Source organism: Pecten maximus, chromosome 3 (genome assembly GCF_902652985.1).
Source record: "Pecten maximus chromosome 3, xPecMax1.1, whole genome shotgun sequence".
Lineage (NCBI taxonomy): Eukaryota > Metazoa > Mollusca > Bivalvia > Pectinida > Pectinidae > Pecten > Pecten maximus.
In genome coordinates this window covers 39,929,195-39,941,258 of record NC_047017.1, presented here as the reverse complement: position 1 = coordinate 39,941,258, position 12,064 = coordinate 39,929,195, and the positions used below count along the sequence as shown (strand labels likewise).

At 37.4% G+C, this 12,064-nt stretch overlaps 1 protein-coding gene across 1 annotated transcript in view; it reads right to left on the bottom strand.

The window, feature by feature from the left end:
- The window catches only part of LOC117324158 (apoptosis-resistant E3 ubiquitin protein ligase 1-like), a 58,886-nt gene that overhangs the window by 34,197 nt on the left and 12,625 nt on the right, over positions 1-12,064 (bottom strand). The window contains exon 4 of the mRNA XM_033879834.1: positions 2,048-2,355. Within this exon, the coding sequence (XP_033735725.1) occupies positions 2,048-2,355 (308 nt within the window). The remainder of the gene's footprint in view (positions 1-2,047; positions 2,356-12,064) is intronic.

Genomic DNA, 12,064 nt, shown 5'->3' with positions numbered 1-12,064 from the left:
GCATTAATCAATTTTCAGCTTTTCATGTTTTTGGACTTGAAAAAAAAAAGTTTTGTGCACATCTGCTATTTCAGATATCAAAGATTCAGTAAATCAATACTGCATATAAAATATTCAAAGAGGCTGAGTGAATGGTCACGAGTATGCTGAAAGATAATATAAAAAACCTTCAAAGAGGCTGAGTGAATGGTCACGAGTATGCTGAAAGATAATATAAAAAACCTTCAAAGAGGCTGAGTGAATGGTCACGAGTATGCTGAAAGATAATATAAAAAACCTTCAAAGAGGCTGAGTGAATGGTCACGAGTATGCTGAAAGATAATATAAAAAACCTTCAAAGAGGCTGAGTGAATGGTCACGAGTATGCTGAAAGATAATATAAAAAACCTTCAAAGAGGCTGAGTGAATGGTCACGAGTATGCTGAAAGATAATATAAAAAACCTTCAAAGAGGCTGAGTGAATGGTCACGAGTATGCTGAAAGATAATATAAAAAACCTTCAAAGAGGCTGAGTGAATGGTCAATATCTACATCAAATAAAATGCTCACAAAAATATTACTGTAATTTCTACAGCAAATACGCGTGTATTAGATAATTCTCACAAACATCACTGTAAATTCTACAGTAGATATGAAATGATTCTCACAAATATCACTGTAATTTCTACAACAGATATCAAATAATCAAACAAATGTTACTGTTAATTTTTTTTAGTTTCTTAGTAGCTGATCCATCCAAAAATATGAAGACAATATATAAAATCTGTTTTTTGAAATTAATATCTGGAGAGATATACTGATTTCTTAGTCATGGATAGATAGGTAATGTACTTGTCCAATAAAATACCATTTTTGGCTTCTTCTACATTGAATTTTTTGTACTTAAAATGTTAAGAATTACAGTAAAAATACAACTAGAACTGTCGTCTTTCTGAAGTTGGGAGGTAAATTCTACCTGTTATAGATTATACGCACATCTACAATGTATTAGGTTTATTGTTGCTAAGTTTAGTTGAAATCCCATTCAATTATATGACAAGGACTGAATATAGCAATGGGAAACCATTACAGAAGTCCCCCAAACGCCTCCCATATTCCCAAAGATGCAAATGTGGTCTCTATGGCAAAAAAACTGATGCAGTTGAATTTGCAGTCCCTAAAACCCCTATAAACCAATTTTCATAGAAATGAAACAATATCTAAATTTCAACCAATCAGAGGCTAACATATGATTACTGTGGCAGCCAAACCCATACAGTTCAATTCACAGTCCTCTTATATAATTATATACCCCTACATACAAATATATCAGAACTCATTTCTATGGTGACCATTTTGTTTTTCAACTTTGTTTATACAGAATTAAAGTTCATTTTGCAACCATCCCTCCCACAAAGTTTTATTGAATTCCACTGAATAGTTGTGCATATTAGTCTTTTAGCCAATCAGAAGCAGTGGTGACCATCTTGGCTGACCGATCGGAAACCCCATATAGATTATGCACATCTAAAATGTAAAAGGATTATTGCCAGAAAGTTTTGTTGAAATCTCCTCAGTAGTTTAGGAAGAGTAGCCGGCAGATCGTTGTGTCTACAGACGGACAACCTGATTCCAGTATATCCCCACTAATAATAATTATTGGGACTGTCTCAGCAAAAAAAGCTAATACCCCTCCTTAAAACTACAATTTTGTGTTACATTGAATATTATTGTTTTATACATAAATGTTGTTATCTCCTCCTGACAACAGAAAAGTTTAAAACACATACCTGTTTATATATTCTGTAACCCAAGTGACAATATTGAATGAATACAAACTTGTATTTTAAGTTCTTAATCAGTTAATGACATTTATCCAAATTAAAAATGTTCAAAAACAGATTTTCAGAGCCAAATAAAAACTGAGACTGCCAAACACTAACATCACAATATACAACATTGTTCTTCTATGCAAAATCAACAGAATATGAAAAATAAGATAAATAAAAAAAACATGAAAATGAAGATTTCAAACACCTGGAATAAAAAAATGTGAAAACTGCCTTACCTGCACAGTAAAGGACATGGTGCTGCCGACACCATGAGGGCCTGTCCAGCCCCACTGGACCACACAGTACTGGGCAGACACATTCGTACCCCATATTATGTTCCACAACCAGCCTTTGTCCACATTCTGGACAGGAAGTGAGGGTGCAGCAGGTGCCACAGATCTTGAAGATGGTAGACGGGATCGCCAATTGAAGGGGGCCACAGATCCTCCGGAGAGTGTAATGGGTCGTCTATGGAACACACTTCTTACACACTCAAACATGATGCATAAAGTCAATAGAATTGATCCCAGGAGAAGGGTCAGCACTGTAAAGAGTAACAGGAAATTTTATTAAACATTTATACAGTATAAATATCACTTTGTAATATAGCCAAGTATGGCTGGTCACCATTCCCTCCTCCAGACACACATCATAACACCCAACAGTGCACTTGGGCATCCCGGCAGGCAGAAGAGGGGTCAAAGGTCAGGCAATTATTGCATTTTTATAACACCAAGAGATGTCCCTGAGGATGTGTTTTTGCTGAGATGAGGATCAGAATGCCTGACAATGAATCTCCTCACAGCTCTACATCACTCACGACTGTAGCCATATCTCCATAATAGTCATCCTCTTCCTATAGTACAATTCATATACACATAAATGAAACACTGCTATCAACATGTCCTCCTAACATACATCTGTAAGCTTTAAATCACCTTTACATAAAAACTCCTAACAGACAGAGGCCATCTGTCCATCTGTCCATCTGTCCATAAAGTCTGTCATGGACCGCATTACATGTTGGTGTTGTCTTCTCTAACAACCCACAATTAAGAAATATGTATTCCATACATCAAATAATCAATAAACTAATTGTCACTACCAGCCAACTGAGTTAGTCACAATTAGACCAGTGTGAATACAGATTAGTCTTCCAACATTGGACGGCCTCAGATGAACTTAATAACTAACTCAATAAGAATCCATACCTCCTACACCTTAGTAATGTTCTGTAACATGGATATCTTTTTCTATTTTATTGTTTATGAACACAGCTTTTTTTAAAGTTTCTGTGATTTTTTGGAAATGAAAAGAATATCTTTCTACATGTATCTATTAAGATAAAATATCCATTAAGAATCTGCCAAGCCTTATGCTAATGGTGTATGTGGAACTTATTAAAGACTGGGAAACTGGATTTTTTTCTTAAAATTCAGTTGATATCCCAAAGGATACCTGTTGGATATAAATACTGGAAACCTTTTCGGCAGACATTCACAGCCACTGTATCCAAAACAAAACAAAAACTTCATATTACACTAATGGGAAACCCTATATTGAGGAATTTTAGTATGTTCGGGAAATAATTTTACATCATCGGGTAAAATGCACAGCAATAAAGTTTGTGTTTCAGACCTTACTGGCAGACAAGCAATTCAACATCAACAGCGAATTGATCTAGGAGTAGAGGCTACAATACACATCACACTGTCAAAATAACGAGCCCTAAATTAAATTACATTATTTCTGCAAAAGCCATAAATCTAAAATTTCACATGGAATTTTAAAATCAGATTTACACTAATGATGAATGACCATATGCATGTCAACGTCAAAACCACGTAAAACACAACATCATAGCGCAAACATTGACACGACAAAACCACATAACACACAATATCATAGCGCAAACATTGACACGACAAAACCACATAACACACAATATCATAGCACAAACATTAACACGACAAAACCACATAAAACACAACATCATAGCACAAACATCAACACGACAGAACCACATATAACACAATATCATAGCACAAACATTAACACGACAAAACCACATAAAACACAACATCATAGCACAAACATCAACACGACAAAACCACATAACACACAATATCATAGCACAAACATTAACACGACAAAACCACATAAAACACAATATCATAGCACAAACATTAACACGACAAAACCACGTAAAACACAATATCATAGCACAAACATTAACACCACAGTCTTGCTGTGATGCATTATAACTGATAATATATATATAACAAGGTTACACAATATGTGGTTGTTGGATATTTTATTGATTTCACTCGAGTCAGTTACAAAAATATGAGCTTATAGCAATTGTCTTTTGTAACTTTTAAAAATAACTAACGATTGAAATAATAGCTCATGTTTTTGTAACTTTTAAAAAACAACTAATTTGAGTGGAATCAATACCATTATCTAACAATCATGAGTCATGTGACCTGTTTCTACCGAAATAATATCAGTCGTGTGACCAGTTTCTACCATAATAATATGAGTCGTGTGCAGTTTCTACCACAATAATATAAGTCATGTGACCTGTTTCTACCACAATAATATAAGTCATGTGACCTGTTTCTATAATATGAGTTGGCAATGGTGTGATTGTGACCTGGTTTGAATATATGTACATGCTGACACAATGCAAATAAGATGTACTGATCAAATGTAAAAAGTCACTATACAACAAATATTTGAATATTATATAAAAACATTTGAAATTCATCATTTTCAAATTCATTGAGTCAGGAACAATTATATGACAAACCCATGGCAGTTAGATGGTATTCATGACAATTAGATGGTATTCATGGCAGTTAGACAGTATTCATGGCAGTTAGACAGTATTCATGGCAGTTAGATGACATAATGGCAGTTAGATGGTATTCATGGCAGTTAGATGACATCATGGCAGTTAGATGGTATTCATGGCAGTAACAGTAGGTATTCATGGCAGTTAGATGACATCATGGCAGTTAGATGGTATTCATGGCAGTTAGATGATATCCATGGCAACCTGACTTCTCCAAACTTTTTCTGTACATGTATATACAACCTGACTTCTCACACCTTTTTCTGTACATGCATATACGACCTGACTTCTCAGACCTTTTCCTACATCTATATACAACCTGACTTCTCACACCTTTTTCTGTACATGTATATACGACCTGACTTCTCAGACCTTTTCCTGTACATGTATCTATAACCTCACTTCTCACACCTTTTCCATTAATAAAATAAGGCACATAAAATGATATTACATTAGTAGGGTAGACAGAGGTCACTGGTTCAAATAAGCATGCATTATTTACGTCAACAGGTTCTAATAAGCATGCCTTATTTACTTCAACAGGTTATAATAAGCATGCCTTATTTACTACAACAGGTTCTAATAAGCATGCATTATTTACGTACTTCAACAGGTTCTAATAAGCATGCCTTATTTACTACAACTGGTTCTAATAAGCATGCCTTATTTACTTCAACAGGTTCTAATAAGCATGCCTTATTTACTTCAACAGGTTCTAATAAGCATGCCTTATTTACTACAACAGGTTCTAATAAGCATGCCTTATTTACTACAACAGGTTCTAACTAAATCTGAAATGATTCTTTATCATTCTTGTAATTTTCATGATAAGTTTCATTGGTGCTCAGTTTATAAAATGTTAAGATTAAATTTCCTAATTCTATGACATATTGCTTCATTAACCATAAGTTTTACATCTTTTACAATCAGTATAGCGATAAAACATTTGCAACCCATGAAAAAGCCACTCACCTACTGAAAACTGTATTGAAGTAACAGGGAATTTATCTACAATAGGATGACATCAAGTTTCCAAACTACGTTAGGATGCAATGTTGTGCCATTACAAGTAGTATTCAGGGTTCAGTCAAGTGGTCCATAGGGTCCCATTGGAGAGGCAATATCATACATCTACATGTATATATTCAATATACCAATGGTAGATCTGAGCTGTCAGCTGGTATTATATCTCAGCAATACTAAGGTAACTGGACACTTTCTGATAAGATTACTAGGAGGTAACATTCACAGCTTGTACAGCACTGTGTACACACAATTTTCACCTATTGTTTATTTACGTAAGCTAAAGCATGCTAAGTGATATTGTAACAACAAACTTAATGTAAATCTTCCTTATATACAAAGACAACATTAGAGCAGTAATCCATTGTTACACCTTCCTTATAAGACATGTGATCTGTTGTTCTTAATGCATTTAATATAGATTTGGCAGGAAATTACACCATTGACAATGTCTCTATCTAACGAATAAAACAAACAGACCAATTAACATGAAAACTTTGGGTAGTCTGGTGGCACAGTGCATGTGGTAACACACTCACATTGTAGTGACTGAGAAGGTCAGACTATACTCACCTGACTATTCCCTTCCCTGGACTATTCCCCTTCCCTGGACTATTCCCTTCCCTGGACTATTCCCTTCCCTGGACTATTCCCTTCCCTGGACTATTCCCTTCCCTGGACTATTCCCTTCCCAGAACTATTCCCTTCCCTGGACTATTCCCTTCCCTGGACTATTCCCTTCCCAGAACTATTCCCTTCCCAGAACTATTCCCTTCCCTGGACTATTCCCTTCCCAGTACTATTCCCTTCCCAGAACTATTCCCTTCCCTGGACTATTCCCTTCCCTGGACTATTCCCTTCCCTGGACTATTCCCTTCCCTGGACTATTCCCTTCCCTGGACTATTCCCTTCCCAGAACTTTTCCCTTCCCTGGACTATTCCCTTCCCTGGACTATTCCCTTCCCTGGACTATTCCCTTCCCTGGACTATTCCCTTCCCAGAACTTTTCCCTTCCCTGGACTATTCCCTTCCCTGGACTATTCCCTTCCCAGAACTATTCCCTTCCCTGGACTATTCCCTTCCCTGGACTATTCCCTTCCCTGGACTATTCCCTTCCCTGGACTATTCCCTTCCCAGAACTTTTCCCTTCCCTGGACTATTCCCTTCCCTGGACTATTCCCTTCCCTGGACTATTCCCTTCCCTGGACTATTCCCTTCCCAGAACTATTCCCTTCCCTGGACTATTCCCTTCCCTGGACTATTCCCTTCCCTGGACTATTCCCTTCCCAGAACTTTTCCCTTCCCTGGACTATTCCCTTCCCTGGACTATTCCCTTCCCTGGACTATTCCCTTCCCAGAACTATTCCCTTCCCAGAACTATTCCCTTCCCTGGACTATTCCCTTCCCAGTACTATTCCCTTCCCAGAACTATTCCCTTCCCTGGACTATTCCCTTCCCTGGACTATTCCCTTCCCTGGACTATTCCCTTCCCTGGACTATTCCCTTCTCTGGACTATTCCCTTCCCTGGACTATTCCCTTCCCAGAACTTTTCCCTTCCCTGGACTATTCCCTTCCCTGGACTATTCCCTTCCCTGGACTATTCCCTTCCCTGGACTATTCCCTTCCCTGGACTATTCCCTTCCCTGGACTATTCCCTTCCCAGAACTTTTCCCTTCCCTGGACTATTCCCTTCCCTGGACTATTCCCTTCCCTGGACTATTCCCTTCCCTGGACTATTCCCTTCCCTGGACTATTCCCTTCCCCGGACTATTCCCTTCCCTGGACTATTCCCTTCCCTGGACTATTCCCCGATCAGATCTGAACAGTCATGGCCAGGGGACACCTGTTTGACCATGTAGGTTTTACTTGGTTTTACCGGTTTCCTCACACAATAAGACTCCTCATGTGTATCCATCCAGGCAAACAAGGGATTTAATATAAGCTGACACAAATTGTTTTGCAATAGCTAAAAACAAAATTTTAAAAACAAAATTTTATTTTATAGAAAACTTAAAATCCTGGACAATTACTTCAAATCACAATGTAAACTGATTTGTTAAACTGATGCAATATGTTACTGCAAAGCTTTCTTACCTAAAGTGTAGCAGTTCAACAGGCTTCTCCAATAAATTGTGACACTAAAAAGTCACTATACAATAGTGTTGGGTATTACAGATCGAACATTGTAGATCTATTCTGAATCTATCTTGATGTATTAAATACCACTCTAAAATATGAAAAGGAAACCATTTCTCAGGTTTATATGGGTAAATCATTATACCCAGATCTGTTGACAGTAGTGGTTTATTTGCTGTGCTGATATTTGTGATACTGAAAGTGACCTTTAATTCCGACAACAGAACCAAGCTTCTCATAGTCTCCACATTCAAAGTCATATATACCTGACTCGAGTTATATAAAATCAAACAATCAGAGTAACCCTTCTCTGAGGCTATCACCTATCTAATAAACCCATCAATATTACCATCTTTTTCTATGGTTCATGACTTTGTGCATAAATGTGCACAGAGGAACGTGAGGATAGAGGCTGATCTACCCCGTCCAATAATCTATGGCATCACGCCAGCTAGACCAAGCTACAGACAAATCCCCAAACTGGTATTGATCTCTCCTGATCTATAGGAAGGCTAGCTCTCAGTGCTGTAAACACTCACAAAGGAAACACTGCCTTTCAGATTACAAAAACAGGCTTTGCTAATCAAAATTTGTGAAATGTATCAGTTTCCGAACCAAGTGATACTTGATTGTTATCTATCTAAAATTTGTAGCTTAAAGTTAATATGTGTAATATTTGTACAAAAACAGACGGGAGGGGCCAAGTATTTTATAAGATGCTGACAATCGTAACATGATACATATACTTTGTGTGAAAGATACACCAAACAACTGATCCATGCATCTTATTATCTCTGTAGTATTTTACAGGAAGAATCTAATGGTCTACAGGAATGTTCTTTTCATAAAAAAAAAATTCTTGAACTTAAAAAAATAAAATAAAATAAAAAGGCAAGCATACTGAGTATTACTTAAGCTTTCGATTGTTTTTGTATAACGTACGTCCTTTTAACAGCCAGGGTCATTTAAGGACGTGCAAGGTTTTGGAGGTGGAGGAAAGCCGGAAACCACCGGCCTATGGTCAGTACCTGGCAACTGCCCCACGTAGGTTTCGAACTCGCAACCCAGTGGTGAAGGGCTAGTGATAAAGTGTCGGGACACCTTAACCACTCGGCCACCGCGGCCCCCTATTACTGGCCATATATATAGCTAGCTATACTGGTCCTTTACAAGTTTAATCCAAATCCCTAAAGGAATGAAGCCTTTAGAGCACCGACAATGATTTTCTAAAAATAGTAATGGTTATATCGTACTTGACCACACAACACTGAAACTGAACCTTGTCTGAGAGATGTTACGGTATTTGATTAATATGTAAAGTTTGATGAAAAGCCTTCAAGGAATGAAGTTGATATAGTTCTGACATTAAATATTCTAAAAATTTTCGCACTAACAGCTTATACACATGACATTTCTTGCAGCTGCCCTCTCCTATACTCAGATTTACAGCTGGGTCGAATCCAAACCAACTTGCCGATAGGCCAAGGTGTCAGAATGCATTCCAACCTGCCAGTAGTCCAGGTGTAAAAGTATATCCCAACCTGCCAGTAGGCTTAGGTGTATGAATCCAACCCAACCTGCTGGTAAGCCTAGGTGTAAGAATCCAAACCAACCAGCTGGTAAGCCTAAGTGTAAGAATCCAAACCAACCTGCTGGTAAGCCTAGGTGTAAGAATCCAAACCAACCTGCTGGTAGGCCTAGGTGTAAGTATTCAACCCAACCTACTGGTACCAGGTAGGCCTAGGTGTAAGTATTCAACCCAACCTACTGGTACCAGGTAGGCCTAGGTGTAAGAATCCAAACCAACCTACTGGTACCAGGTAGGCCTAGGTGTAAGTATTCAACCCAACCTACTGGTACCAGGTAGGCCTAGGTGTAAGTATTCAACCCAACCTACTGGTACCAGGTAGGCCTAGGTGTAAGTATTCAACCCAACCTACTGGTACCAGGTAGGCCTAGGTGTAAGAATCCAAACCAACCTACTGGTACCAGGTAGGCCTAGGTGTAGGTATTCAACCCAACCTACTGGTACCAGGTAGGCCTAGGTGTAAGTATTCAACCCAACCTACTGGTACCAGGTAGGCCTAGGTGTAGGTATTCAACCCATCCTACTGGTACCAGGTAGGCCTAGGTGTAAGAATCCATCCCAACCAGTCAGTAGGCTTCATTGTCCTGATCATTGGTCATAGGAGGTGACTAATTTGGGATCTTTTTCATCTACACAATTTTTTTCTTCCAAGTTGAGCAGAATCACTTCCTGAGGAGTTTTTTTTTTTTTTACTTCTGTCCTCTGGTCAAAACAAAACAAAGGGTCTATAAAATCAGTTGTTGCTGCTGTCTGCTTGATATTCAGCATTAACAGTTGGCAGTATGGCCTCAGGTTCACCCACTGTCAGTATAATGTGACTGTGTTGAGTGTCAGGCTACCGTGTCTAGGTGTGGCATTTCAGTGTGATCACACTATATAATGTCATTTTGCGGAAAGTCAGGCTACGGTATGTCCAGGTGTGGGATTTCAGTGTGGCTACACTATAAAAGTCCTTCAGTGGCCTATTATTTGTGGATATCATCTTTGAATGAATTTATTGTGCTATTAGGATACAAAACAATACCAAATGAAAACACTGGTGACACAAAGTATACATGTTTATTATCAGGGACTACATCCTAATTTCCTATTCTGAATGGCTTGTGGTAGGTGTTGATAAAGATTTTCTCAACAAAAAAGGAAGACCAAAAGATTTTACACTATAAGAGACAATAAGCTATCTATGTTTGTATACCTACACAAGGTCTAGTTAAGAGGAGGCCAAGTATGTGTGTAACACAGAAACACTTGGTACATGGCCTCGACCACTTGCCATGGATACTTCGATCAAACACATCAAATATTCATGTTACAGTCTTAATCCACACAAGAAACCAGCTGTCTTATTTAATAAATATAATCCAGTCATGCATGAATCTTGTCAGTATTGATTTCGATAATAAAACTCACGTCAAATCTATCAATATATTGTTCTATGATGCAGTTAATATTTATAACTCAGGTACTTTAACAATTGGTAAATTTGTCATTACTTGTAAATCATTTAATCTGATTCCACTGAATTCCAAATACATAATTATATTATTTTTCTTTTAAATTACTGCATTAATTCAACATAATCGAAGTACTACTGATTATAACAGACATTTTGTACTGTATAATTTACCTTTTTAGTTGAAGTAGAGGGATACCCTGTACTGATATATACATCTACATGTATATAACTATAAGCCAGGAGGATGTATGTATTCAAGCTGGATTTATTAGTATTGCTATATGACTTTTTTCCATTTTCATTTATACATGGTACAGTGTTATAGCTTCTTGAATCGTCATCCAAGTATCCACACCAATGGTAATGTGAGCACAAGACTATAGGGACAGGGACCTTGACCTTTGGTCTAATTTCACATGAACTGGAACGGGACCTTGACCTTGGCCTAAGTGATGTCAAAGTGACACATTACATGCACTGTCTGGGGTTAAAACATATGTGTGGAAATTTTAATTCATGTACCTAGGAGAGGGGAGGTATCTTCTGACAGAACTTACAATTATTAATACTGTACAGTCCCAATCAACATTCTGTGTTATCATGTGACTCATCCAACTCCGGATTAATCTGGTATAAACAATGATCAAAGGGCAATAACTCTATAAAATAGTGGAGGTAGGTTAGAATAACTGGTTATTTTGCTGCCCTTCGGCAATACACATTTCATTTTTTGATAAAATACTCATTTGACAACAGTTATACAAGCAAAACTTACCATTGCATATAAGAGGAATAAATGATGGAATTTTGTGAGTAGCCCATTCCGAATGGCATTGTCATGTTGTCAACCATAACATCATAAGGATATGGCATCACTGACTATTTCTACTGATTCCCACATTTTTTTTCTCACTTTTTTTTTTATATTTGAAAAGTGAAATAAAAAGAAAATTGAATGGTTTCCTGGTGAACATATATTTCATTTGTATGACAGAATATACCAATATCTTTTACTGGTACTTCAAACTCATGAAAAATATCAACATTCCGTCATACTTGTGACATATATATTATATTCAATGAGAAACCTTTCAATATCCTCCATGTATCATGAAGATATGTATTGTTCGATATCACTCTATTTATCACAATGATATTTTTTGTTTCACAATACAGACATCATTACACTGTA